General features: G+C 36.9%; 1 protein-coding gene across 1 annotated transcript in view; it reads right to left on the bottom strand.

Annotated features, from left to right (window-relative positions):
• Window positions 1-19,593, bottom strand: part of LOC114455731 (transmembrane protein 163-like) — a 54,646-nt gene that overhangs the window by 8,867 nt on the left and 26,186 nt on the right. Inside the window, exon 3 of the mRNA XM_028437114.1 lies at window positions 510-553. Within this exon, the coding sequence (XP_028292915.1) occupies window positions 510-553 (44 nt within the window). The remainder of the gene's footprint in view (window positions 1-509; window positions 554-19,593) is intronic.

Genomic DNA, 19,593 nt, shown 5'->3' with positions numbered 1-19,593 from the left:
TAATTTGATTTTTTTGTTGTTTTGTGTGTTTTTGAGTTATATTCAGTTGCTTTTGGAGTAATTGTTGTTTTTATTTGCTCTTGTTTTGTGTGTCTTAGGAGTCACTTTGTGTAATTTCCACTATTTCATTTTTAATTGTGTGTTTCTAGAATCATCTCGTTGTAAATGTGTCTATTTTCAATGATTTTGTATAATGTTCTAGTCATTTTGTGTATTTGTTAACCCATGCCTGTGTCTGATCCAACTCAAGGAAAAACAACCACTTTGAATAGATTTTAGTGATGTTTTTGTTGCTCATTCATTCACACTGATGGAGGTAAGCTACATCTGCACCTACAGCTGGCATTTTATCGGGCAAACACACTTAATTTCAGGCCAGCAGCAGAACTCGGTCCCTCTTCTCTGCATTGTAACCGTGGAAACAATTGGACCAATAACACTTAGCAACACCACAAATAGTTAAATAATGACTCATCAATCAAGAGAAATGGAGGGAAACTCAAACTCACAGCAAATCCAAAGGCGGATGCGCTCTGTCTCATGAATGATACAGCTGTGGAGACACAGAAAGAGAGAGGACATTAGATTTTACCCAAAGACATGATGCTGCCACCACCATGCTTCACAGTAGGGGTGGGATTGGCCTCGTGATGAATTTCTAATAGGGTTTTTTTCTTTAGATTCTCTAGGTTAGAACCCTGCATTTGGTTCCATATCTGGCCCAAATGTTATGCAAATCAAAGTAGAAGCAAAGTTCAGATCAATAGATCATAATCAGTCACAAAATTATGTAAACTTCAGATTTCTGACGTTTTATAGGGAAGTATTGAACATTTCTTCATGCTGAATGACGTTTCTAAATCACGTGTATGTTGTTGGACTAATGACCATAATAAATAAATGCTTTAGACCAGGGGTTCTCAACTGGTCTCACCCTGGGACCCACATTTTGTCACCATCATTAAATCGCATTGAAAACACACATATATAATCTTTTTAAAAACATAAATCTATATATTTTCCCACAGCATGCCTGTCAAAAGAAAAGCTTCTTTCAAAAAAAAAAAAGACAAGTCCAACATGAGAACCATTATTTATTTATCTATTTTTGACCAGATGTCCGAGATCCACTTTTGGGTCTCGACCCACCAGTTGAGAATGGCTGCCTTAGACGTCACAAACATCCTGTTGTTTCACACAAAGACGACCACATTTATAGCGTGTGATCAGTCTCAGTCTTGCCCTTATTTCTGTCCTTGTCTGTTCTTCTGTTCTCAGACCTGTGAGTCCTATGGGACACTGGTAAGTCAACCCCCGTCACCATGGCAACTAAAATCGGAGGACGAAAGCATGAGTTACTTTGAAGGAGAGGAAGAATTTCCCCGCCCTGTCCGTCTGTCTGTTTGTTTGTTTTTCGAGTATGCTTTGTTTTTATTTGTCCTCGTTTGAGTCATTTTGTGTATTTTCAATCATTTAGTTTTTAATTGTGCGTGTGTGTATGTGTGTGTGTGTGTGTCAGCACACTGACCTTATCTGACTGCCCATTGTGTCTGTGGTTTGTTAAATAATCTCACAGTTAAACAGGAAGCTTCTTCACCTGGAACATCATCAATATTTATGTCGTCCGACCTCTATTTTTGTAGGGCGAGCCACTCTGGATGTGTCTGATTTACATATTCATATCTTTGTCTCTCTGGCTTATAACAGCAGCTCAGTGTGAAACGTCCACAAACATCCAGACTGTGCATCAGAATGTAGCACGAAACCAAAGACGGGCTGAGGGTGACTCAGCGAGTTTTACCTGAGCAAAAACAATAATAGCGGTGGAACTTTGACATGCCAACAAATCCTGTTTAGTTTACCAGCATCTTCTACTGCTTTCTTAGGAAAAGAGCTCTTCTATATATTATGTTTGCTTCTCAGCAAATCTTTATAAAGACAAACTGTAGACAGTTACATCATAGACGTGTTTTTAGCCGTTTTGTCACCAGACTGGTTTAACTGTAGCATTACACACTCAGCACTATCAAAATAATTGACATAGAGCTGGGCGGAATACTGGTTCATACTGAATACCAGTATATATTTTCGTTATGATATTAACTTTTAATATACCGCCGTACCGGTGTATTTGATTGCACAACTTTCAGAACGTTACGCTGCGCCGCGTTTCAGACCGGACCCTTTTCTACGTTGCACTTCTAAATATGAAGGTAGGGCTCTGGTGTTAGTTACAGTGTAAATCATACGTGTAAATGGATCAGAAAGACATAAAAAGCTCTGAAGGTGCATGTGAACATGTGTCTGCGTGCGCATGCCTCTGCTACAGGAGAACAACACTCACGGACACGGAGGCACGGTTAGCTTAGCATGTCCGCAGTTCAGCAGTAATACACAAAAAAAGAGATCAAAGGATCGCAATTTGTAATTCCTATAATGTGGAAATAAGTCGTGGTGAAGCTGCAAACAAAACTCTACATTATTCACCATAAGAAACCACCACACCACTGAGGATGTAGCATTTAAAACTAGAAATCAAGCTAATGCTAAAGCTAAGCTAATGCGGCAAAAGAGCCGTTGGGCTGCTGTTACAAACTTGTATTACTACTAGGGATGTAACGATTCACTCAGCTCATACGCAGCGCCTCTATTTGGCCAGTTTAGGTTACGTGACTACGACTAAACCTGACCCTAAAAATGGTTGCGATATTGGGTTATCATCTAACCGTAAACCTAATCCTAAGGCTAAGACGCTACGTACTTGTACTTTAGTAACCATACCAATAGCACCGGGGGTTGTCCGTATGGCAACCGTACAAATAGACACTTTGTAAAAAGATTGCACTACATGTAGTGTTGACCTTTGACAGAATGTGCAGACAAGATAACATTAAAAAAAAAGACAAAAATAAGTGTTTTTACTTCGTTCTTACTGTGTTTTCTTGTGTTTGCCCCAAAAAACTCTGACAAAGTGACTTCCCAACACATTTTTGGTGTTTTCACTGAAAATTGTGGCAAACCAATGAATAATGTTTATTTTAGGGGTTCAAATGGAAAGATCTGAATAAGTGGAGTGAGGTGATAGCACTGAATTTAACCAGGAACCAAACTGGAGTCAACCACTCACCGTCCTGCTTGTCAAATCACAGTAAAAGTTAAGGGAAAACACTTCTGTGCATCCGTCTACGGGACTCCACATCCCATAATGCAATGTGGGAAACTTTTCTGAAAATGTCACTAAGAGAGTTTTTACAGTGGAGATCAAAACAAACTTTCAAGCAGCGATTTCAACCTTTTCCTTCATTTTATTTATACTTTGATTATTTTTTATGACGCTTTAATTTATGTCTTTATCTGATAAAAAAATAAATAAATAAAAAATGTCATCTCTAGCAGCTTTAAATTCAAATACTATGTTCTTCTTTCAGAAAAACTGGCTTTTGTCTCGTACCCTCAGTAAAATAATGATTTAACAAGTAAATAACACATTGTTCTCAGCTCTAGTATCAGTTTAGTTTATTCTGAGCAGTAAAAAGTGAGGCAGGTGTGTTGGTGCTTTCACATTAGCTCAGAAATGGAGAAAAAAGTTTACAATAGACACATTGTGATACAAACTACAACATTTAAATTAATGCAATAAGACCCAGGAAATAGGTTTTACTATTTGATTTAAATGGAGAAAAATGTGGGGTGAGTTAAAACGTGCTATTGAATGATAAATCCTCTCCACGGGGAAAAACATTTACTATGACCAACCAAAGGAATGTGGTTGTAGGGCAATGACGTGGAGCGACACAATGGATAAGTGGCTGTTGAATGAAAAAAAGCCAACATGCATGACTCTACATTCCACACATGCTTCAGATGTAAGCAGTCAGAATCAGCAGATGCACACGCCATGTTTTCAGATTTCCACTAAAACCATGACGAGAACAAACTGTGCTGAGGACGAGTAAATGAGATAATGGATTGTTTCCTCACACACACACACGCGGGATGCGGTCAATGATGATTGTTGTAAACTTGTGACTGCTGCAGTGCGAAGTAATCAGGAAAATCTCATTGTTCTGGATGTAGAGCTGTAAAATGTAGTAATATTGTACATTTTTTCAGAGGTTTTTTTAATTATTTGACGTATTTATCTAACAAAATTTACTGTACATTACAACAGGACACTGAAAATAGCCTCACATGCACATTTATACGCACTTTGTCTTCGTAAAAAGATGGTCAGGGAGGCGTAAATACCAATTATCAAGCAAAATCTTATCTAATTTGACACAATGACAAGCTTCACCTTTTAAAATGGAAATATCAATATGACACGTACTAAACCCTCACATTTACACCATGTTTTTCAGTGTAAAACAGCTGGTTTAAAGTTTAAAGTGTTTAGCAAACAGCTGGACATCACATTCTGCTGTATATAAATATGAATTACATGACAATAGGTACAACTGCTTTAACTGAATTAAGGATGTTTGGCTTGATTTCAGGAGGTTTAATAGCCTGTAATCACAGTTTGATTCAGGGAAAGACGATGAAACGGAAACAAAAATGTGTAAACGGACGAAGAAATGTATTTCAAACACAAACGGAAACAGAAAAATGACTGTATTAAAGCACAAACTGAGATCATTCACACAAAATGACTCCAAAAACAGACAAAATGAGGGAAAATGTCACATAAAATGACTAAAAAATGCACACAAATAAGGAAATATACAAAATGATACAAAAAATGCACAAAAAGAGCAAAACGTATGCAAAGTAACACCAGAAACACACAAAACGACAACAACACACAAAATGAAACAATATTACACAAAATAACACCAAAAAAATACAAAATATTTGATTCCAGTTAATCTTTTCCTGTCAAAGTAAGTTTTTAACTAGTTTTTAGAAGCAATTAGCAAAGAGAAGTTGGACCGTATCAGGGTTACATCTCCTGTAACATCTGGTAGTGCTCAGGAAAACAGATTTTGGCCTTAGTCTAAACACACAATGACCCAGTAACAGAATCTGTGTCTGATAAAAGCAAAGACTGGCCAAGTCTCGTCTTAAATGTCAAGATTTTTGCCACAATCCACTACGATGTGTAAAACAAGCTTGAGTTGGGATCTTGTGTGTCATCTTAAAGCGGAGGTCGGCAAATTCTACAAAAATGTGTTTGTATGATTGAAAGTCCACATTATCAACATCTACAGTATGTCAGCATTTACAGTACAATCATGACCAAGGAAACAACAAAGAGTTTTTATAGTAATTTTGTGTTTTTTTGTCATTCTGTGTATGTTTGTTGTTGTTTTGCTTGTTATGAGGCATTTTTTTTTGCATTTCTGTTGTCCTTATGTTTATTTTCCCTGTAAAATATATGTTTTTTGGAGTCATATTGTGTATTTATGTTGTCATTTTGCTTTCTTTGGAGTAATGTATGTGTATTTCTGTTTACGTTTTGCTTGTTTGTTCACACTGTGGGCTTGCAAAGTCATTTTTTTGTGTTTTCGTCTTTGTTTTGTGTTGTTTGGAGTAATTTTGTGTATTATTGTAGTTGTTTGTGTGTTTTTGGAGTATTTTCTGGGTTTTTCTTGTCTTTTACTGTATTTTCCTGCAATGTGATTTATTTGTATTTTTTTTTTATGTATTCTTGCTTTTGTGCGTTCACTTTACAGGCCGCAGAAAATTAGACAGAGGGTTGCATGTGGCCCCTGGGCCGCCAGATGCCCGTGTCATCTAAGGCTTAAAGCCATGTGTGTGCTACAGCTTGATCAGAAACAAATACCTTTCACTATCTGTGAAGTCCTTGTGTGTTTTTCCAGCTGTGGTGCAAAGTTGAACAGATTTCTCTCTGCTCTGTTGAAATGATAGATGATCTTCCTCCTGCTCGTTTTTCATGTGGCTGTGCCAGCCGTCTGCGTGGTTACAACCTGCACGAAAATGGATGTCTCACCGGAGGCGAGCAGACACCATTCTGTGCAGCATCCGTTGGGTTGTTAGTGAATCAGAGAGGAAAGGAAGTGTGACCAGTGCTAACGAGACTGAGGAAGAAGTAAAAGACGGCAGGAAGAGGAAGATATGACTGGAAATGGTATCTGTAGGTATCTGGTCTTTGGTGCCTGCACCACCTTATGACTATAGAACAGTTACAGTACTTCCTGATTATAGGAGAAACTAAATGCTCTCATCCGTGAGTGGGTGTGTTTTCTTTACATGTATCATGTGTTTGTTGGGTTGGTTTAATTAATGGCACGTTGGGTTATTTTAACACTGTGATGCTAAAGCTGTTGTTCCTGTGTAATATATTTATTCTTATTATTCTTATTGTTTATTTATTGTCTTAGTGGCTCCCCTTGTAAACACACTTCTTTCTTTTTTTTTTTTTTTTTTTTTTATACAAGAGTTGTCTCTTAATTTTGTTGTACCTTGTGTATAATGACAATAAAATAATTCTATTCTGAATTCAAGCGCTGATGACCCTCTTTTTTTAGTTTGTTTGAGATTCTGTTTAGTTTTAGTTCCTGTTTTATTTTCTGCTTAATTTGCGTCTAGTTTAGGTTCCCTGGGTTTAGGCTCTTTTTTTGTTCTCACTCAGGTGCGCCTCACCTCCTGATTGCCTTCCTCCACTATCTAAGGAGTGTTTGAACACCGAGTGAGTGTGCCTGGACTGCCACGCACTCCTGATCCTGTCCTTGCTCTGCGGTATTTTTATATTCATATATTTTTATTAATTTTTTTAATATTTATTTCATTTTTGTCAGACGGTCCTTCGTAACGTATTTAGCTTTTGGACATACATTAATATGCACTTTGGTTTGGTTTTTGCTAATTAAATGGACTTTGAGTTAAAATCCATTGCATGACTCGTCAGTTTTCCGCAGTAGAGTACGGCCTCTGATTTTCCGTGATGACGGAACACGTACGGAAAAAAGGAAGTCACAAAAAAAACAACGTGACCTTTTTTTGTTTCTCTCGCTTTATTAAAAATTGGACCTCAATATGAAACATGTGCGTCATATGCATGTTTTGGAACAATATATTAGTGTATTTATCTCAAATATTCTGTATTTTTGTTGTTGTTTTGTGTGTTTCCAGGAATAAAGTAGATGACAGGGTAATAATGTTAAAGAAGAAGATTAGGTTTCAATCACATTGAACGCACCTACATAGAATATTGTGTTCATGTGACCCCAGTTCAGGATTGAGCTCAATTATATTTGTAATTGTGTAATAATATGATGATAATTAATGATAATTAATTACAATTATGACTTAATTATATTTGTGATTGTAATTGAAAAAAAAACTGCTGCTGTTTTAATAGTAATTTAATTATAATTGACTTAAAAAAATTTTTTTTAATTGTAATTGACGTGGAAATCCTATAAAAATTGTGATTTATATTTGAGAACCATGTTACAGTTCCATGGCTTACACATACGTACATAGTTAAAAATCATTAAAATATGTTTCATATCAAGTTTACATGTGGCTTTTGTCGAGGATCATTTCACCATTTCAAAAACAAAAATGAAATTGAAGGAGAAAAAAGGCTGAAACGCTCACACCAAAAATATTAAAAACTATATTTTCATTGTTAAGGAAGCCTATCAAGGTAACCAAGAGATGAAAAAATAATATTTTGTTTGTATGATTTAAAGCTCATTTAAGACATCATAATTATGATGAGATGCTAACAGAAAGCTAACACAAGAGGAAGGTTACATTTTATGGGCTTATTTATTTCAGGCTCACTAATTAATAAATAAAATGTAATAACTGACAACGTAAATGTAATGGATTTTCAGGGGAAAAATAACAATTGTAATTTTGATTGTAATTGGAAAAGATGCCAGTCACTGTCATCATAATTAGCTGTAATTGAACGAATAATTGAAGACATAATTGCAATTTAAGAATGTAATTGACCCCAACCCTGCCTCAGTTCATGATGAGTTAATAATTTAAGTACAATTCGAGACTTATTTGGGTAAATAATGATGATGGTGAATGAAAGTAAATATCTAAATCGATTAGTCATGTCTGTTCTATTACAGTGTGTGATGTTGACCTGCCGCCTCACTGTGGTTGAAGCTCTGGTGTTAACTTGGCAGCAGTAAACGCCCAATTAAAAATGAGTTATGCAACGGCGAGAACTGGTGCCAACATTTAGCACCCTTCAACTCTCTCAGGGTGTCTGTAGCGTTCCCTCGACTCTAATTATTAGCAGAGTATGAAGGAAGCAGCCTCTGATTGGACGTTTACAGTTTAAACTGTGGTTTCAAGTTAAAGATCAGGAAGCAGAATGGGCCGTACATTACAGAGAAGCTAATTACAGTGGATTTGATCTGTTTTCTAACCTTTTATTATAATCTGAGAGTTTGAAATAATACAATTTACGCTGACAATGTGCATTTTAAATTTTCCTATTTTCTAATTGTTCAGCCTAAATAACATAATTGACTTAAGCACTTATAATCTAGAAATAGCTGTTTTACAAAAAGGATTATCACATTAAATTATTAAATCAGTTCTAGTCGGTACAGTGTGGTCGTCCAACCAACCACGGGCTTAACGACATCGATTTCCATTTATTTATTCAGAAAACAATGAAACCTAAAAACAACTGCAATCTTCCACATCATACCACACACTAATTATTAATAAACTACACCAGAAATGTGCAACTTGTGGTTCCTGGTCTAATTTCGTGCGGCCCCTGAAAGTAAAGGCGCAAAATGAAAGAAAAATACACAAAGTGAGTACAAAAATAAGAAGAAAATATACAAAATGATACAAAGAAAACACAAAATGAGGAAAAAATATGCAAAGTAACGCCAGAAACGCAAAAAAACAACAAAAATAAGAGAGATTTGAGAAAAATACACTTAATGATACCAAAAAGACACACAACAAAAACAGAAAATATTTAAAAAATATATACTAAATGACAGCTAAAACACACAATGAGAGAAAAATTAACTAAATGATACTAAAATCACACAAACAGCAACAGAAATAGACAAAAATGATTACTGAAGTACACAATGAAAGAAAAATACACACAATGACAACAAAAACACACAAAATGAAAGAAAAATACACAAGGTGACAACAAAAATGAGAAGAAAATGCACAAAAACATACAAAGAACACACAAAATGAGAGAAAAATATACAATATGACACCAAAAACACACAAAATGAGAAGATTATACACAATGACAACAAAAACACACAAAATTAAAAAAAAGAATTCACAAAATAAAACCAATTTTTTTTGATAAACACAGAAAACAACAAAAATTACGATAATAATATTCGGATTAATTAGATTCTAAATGCTGAAAATCAGATGGACTTCACACATATCTAATCATGTTTTAACAAATCCAATGAGCCGAGGTCAGACGGAAAACTATGACGCATTCAGTGCATTACAACAAACTACAACAGCCTGTCAATGCCTGAGTTATTAATATGAAAAATGATCTGAAGCCGATTCTGAGAACTAATGAGAATAAATCTATAAATAGTGTAAATGTCTGCAGACGGGCACACAGAATCCAACTACAACTGCACGGAAAAGAAAGTCCATATCAAATTAGTGCAGCCATTTGCAACCAAACACCAATGTAATTACGTCCACCTTCTCTTTTCCTCAAGGGCAACAACTCAATCCAGAGGTGTGAAACTCAATTACATCACAGGGCTCCAAGAACTACTGCAGAATCCTGATGGACAGACGGAAAGTAGAAATGTTGGAGGCACTGGATTAGAAACCACTGCTTTGAAGAATAAATGCCTTGTTCAAGAGATTAGGAAAAACCTGCTTGACAGAAAGCAACGCTGCAAAGAAAGAAGACGGCAACGTGTGAGAATTGGTGGAAGCTAATAGGGTTTTTATGCTAATGAATGCTAATGGTGAGGCAGAACTGTACAGGCTTCAGTGGAAGGAGAAGGAATTGAAATTTTAGCTTGTTTTCTATGGTTACGTGTAGTTTTCCAGTATAATTTGAATGTTTTTTTATGTTTTGTTTTTTTACCTAGGATTTAAAACAAAGGCACCGATTTTTCCAAAAACCAAATCAAACGATGAGACAATCTTTGTTTTAATCAGAAATAAAAATGGGTTAAAAGTGACCAAAAAAAATAGTGGAAAAGGTGGTGAAAAGGGATTTTAAAAACCACAGAAATTGGTTAAAAGCTGCAAATTAGAGTGACCAAAAATAGACAGAAAAAGTGATTAAAAAAAATAAAAAAAAGAGTTCAAAATGTCAATATTGCCTTAAAAGTGGCAGAAATGGGGGGAGTGTGGGTTGGGGTAATGTAATTGAAAAAGTAGGAACAATTGATTTAAACTGGCAAATAATGATCATGACAAATGGTGAATGTGGTTAAATTGCCTAAAATAAGTATTAGATATAGTGAAAAGAGGTTAAATGTGACAATAATGGTGACATTAGGTGGAAAAGTGGTGAAAAGGGGTTTATAAGTGCTGAAAATGTCTTGAAAGTGGAAAAAATGTGTAGAAAACCATTAAAAAAAATGGTTAAAAGGGATTTTAAAAACTACAGAAATTGGTTAAAAGTTGCAAATTAAAATGGCCAAAAAACAGAACAGAAAAAGTGGTAAAAAGGGTTCAAAGTGTCAATATTGGCATAAAAGTGCCCAAAAAAAATAGGAACAATCCATTTAACCTGGCAAATAATGACCTTGACAAATGGTGAATGTGGTTAAATTGGCAAAAAATAAGTAATAAATATGGTGAAAAGAAGTTAAAAGTGACAATAATGGGTCAACAAATGTGATATTAGGTGGAAAAGTGGTGAAAAGGGGTTTATAAGTGCTGAAAATGTCTTGAAAGTGGAATTAAATGCACAGAAAAGGCAGAAATTAAGTAATGTAGCAAAAATGCATTAAAAAGAGCAAAAATATTGCAAGACAAATTTACAAATATAGGTTAAAATATGGCAAATTTGGTGAAGTTGCAGGAAAAAGGGTAAAAATGGGCTCAAATTGTTCAAAAAATATTCTTAGTTTCTTGAAGGAGTCTGGCGGCCCCCTACCAGTGTCACCCCAAGGTTAGAGGACGTAGGGCGCCGTTTCTACTTTAACACCAACAACGTGCTAAGTGCTTTACTGACAGCGTCCTCACTTGAAACTAAGTTCATAAGTCAGATGACAGAAAAGACCAGTTCCAGGGTTTTTTAGCAAAGATAATTGGTTTTCTCTCACAGTGGACTGTCTCACTGCCCCGCACACAATAACGACTAAAGTCACACAATGGGAACGACAAACACTGAGAGGAGACCTACGTAACCTGTCCATGGCTTCTGTTAGCTCGGGATGCTGCTAAGCTAGCTAGCTCATTAGTAAGCTAGTAGCATTCATATATTTGGCATTATGACTCAAAACACAACATCTATACCAAATTGCAGACTAAAACAAGAACGTATTCAATAAATATCAAAGTGTGTGTGAGAGATTTTTACCATTTTTCTGCAACTCCACCAAACTCACCATATTTTAACCTATTTTCATCACTTTCTTGCCATATTTTTGTTCCTTTTAAAGCATTTTTGCTACATTATTCCTATTTCTGACACATCTCCATCACATTTCAATGCCTTTTCTGCACATTTTTTCCACTTTCAAGACATGTTCAACACTTATAAACCCTTTCTACCTAATGTCACATATGATGACCCATTAATGCCACTTTGAACCTTTTTCCACCATATTTCATGCTTATTTTTGCCAATTTAACCACATTCACAATTTGTCATACCCATTATCTGCCAGTTTAAACAAATTTCTAGAATTTTAAGCCAACATTGACACTTTGAACCCTTTTTTTTTTTAACCACATTTTCTGCCCACTCTAATTTGCAATTTTTTCACTAATTTCTGTGGTTTTCAAAACCCCATTTCACCACCTTTTCCACCATTTTTGGCCACTTTTAAAATATTTAAATTCAGATTAAAATAAGGACTTACATCTTTAAGATGACTATATACTACATGTGTCAAACTCAAGGCTGGGGGGCCAAATTCCATCTGCTCGAGAAAGTAAAAGTGATAGAAAAAAACATGAAACATTTTGTAAACTACCAACTAATTCAGTTGTAGATATGTCAGCCCCTCCAAACACAAAAAATGGATTAAAATGCACAATATTTGCAGAGCTCAGTTTTCCAGTTCTTATTCAAGGTTTCAAGGTTTCAAGGTTCTTTATTGTCAAATATGCCCCATGTTAAACATACAGCACAGATGAAATTGCAATCCCCCCCCAACCCCCAGTGCAAACCTGCAGTGCATAAAAAGAGCACTTAAAACACACAACAAACACACATAAAAAAACAACTAGCAATACTATACAACAAATAACTTAACTAAAGACATACGGACAACAAATAACAAATAACGAACAACAATGAGGTAGAATGTGGATAAATTACTATGAGGTAGAATATAAATAAATTACAGTATTAATAATATAAACAGAGTGCAGATGAAGTTAAAAAGTGAGGTAGTGTGCAAATAGCATAACAATACAATGACGGCTGTGCAGAGTTTAGGGTGCGTGAATTAGTGGAGCACGCAGGGGGTGGAGGTGGAGGGGGGTGATGCCAGGTCCTGTAGGGGCAGACTGTGGCAGGATGAAGGGGGGGGGGTGGAGGGCAGAGGGGGGCAGTCATGACGGCAGTCATTTAAAATCTAAATTTTTCCAAAATCTGGCAAATTTTCCTCAAATTAATGCACAAAATTTCCCCAAATTCCCAAAATCAGGGAAATTTAAGTGAAGTTCTTGCAGGAACTGATATACTCGCATATTTCATACATTTGCTCTTTTTTCTACCTACAATCTGTGGCCCACTTAGGGTCAAACTAGTCTTTGTATTTGGCCCCTGAACTAAAATGAGTTTAACAAACCTGCTATACACTATGGCCGGATATTCCCGGATAACAGTGGATATAATTCAGATGAATAAATAAATGTGGTTATCACAGATTCATAGAACAATGGACCATCATTTTGCTGACTTACTTTATCCTCTTTATTCCCCCTGCCTCTTGTGTGAGAACAGAAAAGAAGCTAGCAGCAAGTAGCTTTAGCACTATTAAGCAGCCACACACACACACACACACACACACACACACACACACGCACACACACACGCGCAGTGGTTGCCTCCTCAGCAGATCTATCCAACATGGTTACGTTAGCGTTTGCCCTGCTGCAAACATTGTGTTTAATAATTCAGGACCTACTGCTAAGCTGCTCTATGCACTCCACTGGGATACTTCCTCTTTTTAACCTTGCTCCTCCCCCTCCTCCCCCTTTCTCTCCTCTCTTAATGTCCGTCTCCTCCCCAAAGTGCTGCGGCCGCTCTTCTTCTGTCCATCAGAACTTCCTCATCCATCCCACTTCTATTATTCTGGTGCTAATTACCAGAAGTGAACTTCTCTTCTATTTCCTCCTTCTAACTTCTGTCGCTCTGCTTTCCCTCTCCTCCTCCTCTCCATCAGTGCTCCTTCCTCTCTCTATTGATTGGCTGCAGGGGATCATTGAAGTCGATTGGCTCAGTGAGCCAGACGTAGAACCAGGGAATGTTGCCAGTTGTACGCTCAGGATTACTTGGAAAACTTTCTGACCAGCATGTACGTGATGAGTTAAACGTAGAGATAATGTCAACCCAAGGTCTCACTGCTACTAGAATACATATTCAACAAATTCCTTTTGTTTCCATTTCATCATCGCTCCCTGTTTAAATGACTTTTGCGAGCTATAAAATGTCCCAAAATGGTTTTAGTTCAGGGGCCAAATACAGACCACTTTGATCTCAAGTGGGCTGCAGATTTTAGGCAGAGAAAACAAGCAATTTCAACATTAATGTGCCCTAGTTTGCACTTCCTGGTATAAGTTATATGTAAGGTATGTAAAGAACCAACAATATCTAGGTAATAAAGTGACAGATATAAATCCCTGCACGATCTTCACTAAAATGTCCTGGATTTTGTGACAAACTTTTGTGGAATAACTTCAGGAAAAACGACAGGATTTTGGAAACATTGAGAGTTCTTTCAACAATTAGAGATGATGTCTACCATCATGTGATATAAGCATGGGAAAACTGCAAATATTGTGGAGTTTCATTAAATGTGTGTATTTGAAGGGGCTGGGGGCCACATTGGAAGCTCGAAATTTGGCCCCCGGGCCTCGAGTTTGACATCCGTGCTCTACAATATCCGGTGGCGAAATCACTTTTGAGCCTCAGCTTCTCGTTTTACGTGTGATATGGTCCCAAAACGATATTTATGAAACGTGCACAGCTGTGTGATTAGAGGAGTTATACTTCTGCTGTGACGTGTCACCAGGTAAACCAATCACCAGTTCAGTTAATACACCAACAGCTAAACCCGTCTTTGTACCAGAGCCTTTTCACGTTTGAATGCAGTCACAATAATCTGAACCAACACATTAAAAACACACTTCAGACGACGCTCTGCATGTCACAGAATAACACAATAACAACACATAATAATCAAGGAAATTGCCCGACATATGATATCCATACAGACAGGCCTGTGTTTAGATATTTGATCTTTTAGTCCTGAACGTGGTGCATAGTGACACACCTGAGCCACATGGACTGTACGTGTGTCCTGATTTATTTCCCTAAATGAAATCCTGTTGACCTGAGTGCACGAATACGCTTTGTCCCTTTTTCATACTAACGGCCACATGTGGCTCGCTATCACAGCTGTGCTCAGTTATTGGACCACATCCATGTGTAATCACAGCTATTGTTAGAACACACAAAGTGGGTGACAGTTAATCCTTGAAGCTACGGTGGACTTTTTGTACTGTGGGAATCTAAGGGTATAGTTTCTGTGTCTAAAGTTATTATTTCCGTCCGTTTTCCAGCCCTGATGATTCAAACTGAAGGTGATCTTGACATTTAAATACCTAACATCAAGTTAAACACTGGTATATAATTCTCCGTAAAAAACTTTTTTGCACGTCAGCGACAAAGAACTTTGCAAAAAGCTCAGTCAAAACAAGCGAAGAGAATGTTGGACACTATGAGAGTTGGCATTCAAATAGACCGGCCATTGGCAAGTGGAGGTACAGGGACCACTTGCAGCCCTCGGTCGAATTGTGTGCGGCCCACAAAAACAAATCTAAAACTATAAAACCCAACATGATACATGAAATAACTCCAAAAACACACAAAACGGCAAGAAAATGAACAAATTCTCAATAGTAATTATGCATATTAACAACTAAAATGTACAAAAAGATTAAAAAATAACACAAAACAGAAAAATAAATGAGAACAAAAACATGGAAAACTCAAAAATATTTTCAAAAATACATAACGTGACGTAAAATAGACAAAACAAACAAGAAAAACACAAAATGAGTCAAAGGGTACAAAAAATGACAGTAAAATACACAAAACAAGAGAAAAGTACAAAAATTACAACAAAAACACGTAAAAAACTAGCAAGGAAATGACAAAAATTAACAAAAAAAGCACAAGTGATTCCATAAATACACAAAATAACAGGAAAATACACAAAACAACCACACAAGCTACATAAGTACACAAAATGACATTTAAAAAAAACACGTACGAAGCATCAGGACTGACCAAGAACGAACAGAAACTGCGTGACGTGAGTTCACACATGGCAGGACATAAACAGCAAAAACACAAACATGAAAAGTGTCATTTTCTCTCATCCAGAAATCCAGAGAGTTTTTCATCCTTGGTCCCAGTATAAGTTAGACACGACCCAATAGCTGTCACTGGTTTGCTGCATTGCAGGATTAAAATGCTGCAGTGAGTTGTTGTTACTTTTCCTGACCTGTCATTGGTCAGAATGTAAAAACAAACATCATCATTGGCTCATTTCAGAGCATCGATTAAAACAATGCTTTAAATTGGTAGAATGTAGTGAAGCATCTTAAAGGACACATGCTGATTATTAGAGAACAGCCTCTTATTAATGGCTAATGGAAGACATGAAAGAGTCAATATTCACTCACATTTGTTACGTTACACCTCTGTCTCACACACACACACACACACACACACACACACACTCTTAGTCCCCATTGAAGTGTTTCTTTTCCAGAGGACAATAAAAAGCCTGCCCTCCCCTGAGTGTGTGTTAGTGTGTGTTCAGTGTGTGAGTCTCTCTCTCTGACCTTGTCATTCATGCACAAGCCAAGAGAGAATTCTATGAGCGTGCTTGTATTTTTCTATTATCTGTGTGTGTGTTGTAATAAAAGCTGATGTGTAGTAGTGCTACTGTGGGTCCACATAGAGACGGATTGTTGATGAGTGTTCATCACATAGGCTGGTTGGATGGATGGATGGATGGATGCTGGTTGGATGGCTGCTGGTTTCACAGCTCTGACTACAAAGCATTCCCTTGCTGTTTAACAACCAGGATAGATCTGCATAATCAATCGCACGCACACACACACACCTCTGAAGGAGTCCACTCCTCCTGATGGATCACACCATTTAAAATATCCAACATTAAAATACATGTTATAAAGATATTTATTAGGGCTGGGACTATATCACGTTAATTGTGGTTAATTAATTACAGAAAAAAAAACTCAAAAAAATAAATAAAATAAAGCAGTTAACCGCTTTTATTTTGCAATCCAAACAGTTCCTGATATACTGTACCCATAAAACTGATACACAGAGCACAACACAATAAACAGGAGAGCTGTGCATCATGGGCGTTACTTTTATTTTAAATAAAAACACTGAATAGACAAACAAAAGCCCAGTTGAGTGGAATTTGTGCAAGAAAGAGTTTGTGGGTCACCGGAGCTTCTAAAGCCCCAGCCAGCACCTCAATACTAAACATGTAGCAGCTAGCACCTCAATACTAAACATGTAGCAGCTAGCACCTCGATACTAAACATGTAGCAGCTAGCACCTCGATACTAAACATGTAGCAGCTAGCACCTCAATACTAAACATGCAGCAGCTAGCACCTCAATACTAATCATGTAGCAGCTAGCACCTCAATACTAAACATGCAGCAGCTAGCACCTCGATGCTAAACATGTAGCAGCTAGCACCTCAATGCTAAATATGTAGCAGCTAGCACCTTCATGCTAAACATGTAGCAGCTAGCACCTCAATGCTAAACATGTAACAGCTAACACCTCAATGCTAAACATGTGACAGATACCACCTCAATGCTAAACATGTGCCAGCTAGAACCTCAATGCTAAATATGTAGCAGCTAGCACCTTCATGCTAAACATGTAGCAGCTAGCACCTTCATGCTAAACATGTAGCAGCTAGCACCTCAATGCTAAACATGTAACAGCTAGCACCTCGATACTAAACATGTAGCAGCTAGCACCTCAATACTAATCATGTAGCAGCTAGCACCTCAATACTAAACATGTAGCAGCTAGCACCTCAATACTAAACATGTAGCAGCTAGCACCTCAATACTAAACATGTAGCAGCTAGCACCTCAATACTAAACATGTATCAGCTATCACCTCAATACTAAACATGTAGCAGCTAGCACCTCAATGCTAAATATGTAGCAGCTAGCACCTTCATGCTAAACATGTAGCAGCTAGCACCTCAATGCTAAACATGTAACAGCTAACACCTCAATGCTAAACATGTGACAGATACCACCTCAATGCTAAACATGTGCCAGCTAGAACCTCAATGCTAAATATGTAGCAGCTAGCACCTTCATGCTAAACATGTAGCAGCTAGCACCTTCATTCTAAACATGTAGCAGCTAGCACCTCAATGCTAAACATGTAATAGCTAGCACCTCAATGCTAAACATGTGACAACTACCACCTCAATGCTAAACATGTAACAGCTAGCACTTCAATGTTAAACATGTGACAGCTACCACCTCAATGCTAAACATGTACCAGCTAGCACCTCAATGCTAAACATGTAGCAGTTAGCACAGGCAATGGTCTCAGTGGAGCAAACAGTGTCTCCAATCCACTCTGGACTTTATTTATATAACACACGGTTCAGGGTTCAGAGCCAAAATGAATCATTTGTGCTTTGTGAACAATGCAATCATAATATTTTTTATTCATATTACACATTATGTTAGCACTCAGTGATGGAAACATAAACAATTATTGTTGTTGAAGCTTTTTCATTGATTCAGTCATACACTAAATTCCATTTAAAATGAAAAACCGTTACTTCACGTGTCAAATAATGTTATTCCATTAATTTTATATTAGGGAGCCACAGAAGTCGACAACCTGTTTACATACATTTAAAAATCCAGCTTCTATCAGACTATGAGACATTTATTGAGTGAAAACTCAGCTCTATTACAATAGAAAATATATCATGTGAGAGCAGATATGGGCTTATACTTTATATACGTTATACACTTTATATTGTGAACACGTTCCAACAACCACAGTATCAACCACTGCTGCTTCATCGTCATACAGTACATCATTGTATCAACAAAGGAGGAGATGATAGGCTCTCAGCTCACAGATGCTCTGTGATGTACTCCACTGTGAAGTGTGTGTTTGATAATCAAGGGCGTGTGTGTGTGTGTGTGTGTGTGTGTGTGTGTGTGTGTGTGTGTGTGTGTGTGTGTGTGTGTGTGTGTGTGTGTGTGTGTGTGTGTGTGCCCGTGTGCGCGTGCGTGTGTGTGTGCGTGTGTGATTATAATGTGAAGAAAGATAAAATTGAGACAATAAGAATAATTATAGACATAACAAATAATAGACCACTAGATAATCCATTCTAAGTTTCTGGTAAACGGTCAGATAAATGATTATGAATATGGAATATTATGTTTAACTGAACCTCATTTGTAAGAGAAAGAATATTTATATTTAGGCATTAATGAAGACGCCTCAGACTGCAGGATTAGCAGAGGGCGAGACATGGAATAAAAGCAGGAATAACAAACTATATGTAACAATCTACAATCTTTCAAATAACATTTATAAGTTTGACTCCATAAAAGTGTTAGTTTTATCATCATCTCTGATGTCACTGTTGGAGCTAAATATTTCAGCTACAGATGGTGATCCTGTTTCTGTCACTTATGTCACAAAATAAGGTAATTTGCATAGGCCGTTACCATGGTAACAACTGCCGTCGTCACCATGATTCAATCTAAACAAATTTAGGAAATCAGAACACGAACACAAAATGACAAGAAATAGATACAAAACAACTAAAAAAAACTAGTTTCATGAGAACAACACACAAATTAGAAACTAGACATAAAAACAAATGCAAAATATTGACAAAATACACAGAATAACAAAAGAAAAATACACAAAATGACAAATATACGAAACAAAAAATATGAAGAAAAACTGAAATCACACAAATAGAATCAATACACAGAATGACAGGAAAAATAAACAAAATGACTCAAAAAACACATGAATACATGAAACTGGAGCATAGAGCAGGATGTATAAATCAGACTCTATAGTGACACCATGGCGGTTAGTGGAACTGCAGCCTCTCAAGGCTGCTATATCGACATCGTATTGGAAGTGAAAACGCTGTATCGGGAC

The sequence above is a fragment of the Gouania willdenowi genome, chromosome 21 (genome assembly GCF_900634775.1).
Source record: "Gouania willdenowi chromosome 21, fGouWil2.1, whole genome shotgun sequence".
Taxonomy (NCBI): domain Eukaryota; kingdom Metazoa; phylum Chordata; class Actinopteri; order Blenniiformes; family Gobiesocidae; genus Gouania; species Gouania willdenowi.
This window is presented reverse-complemented; position numbering and strand designations above follow the sequence as displayed.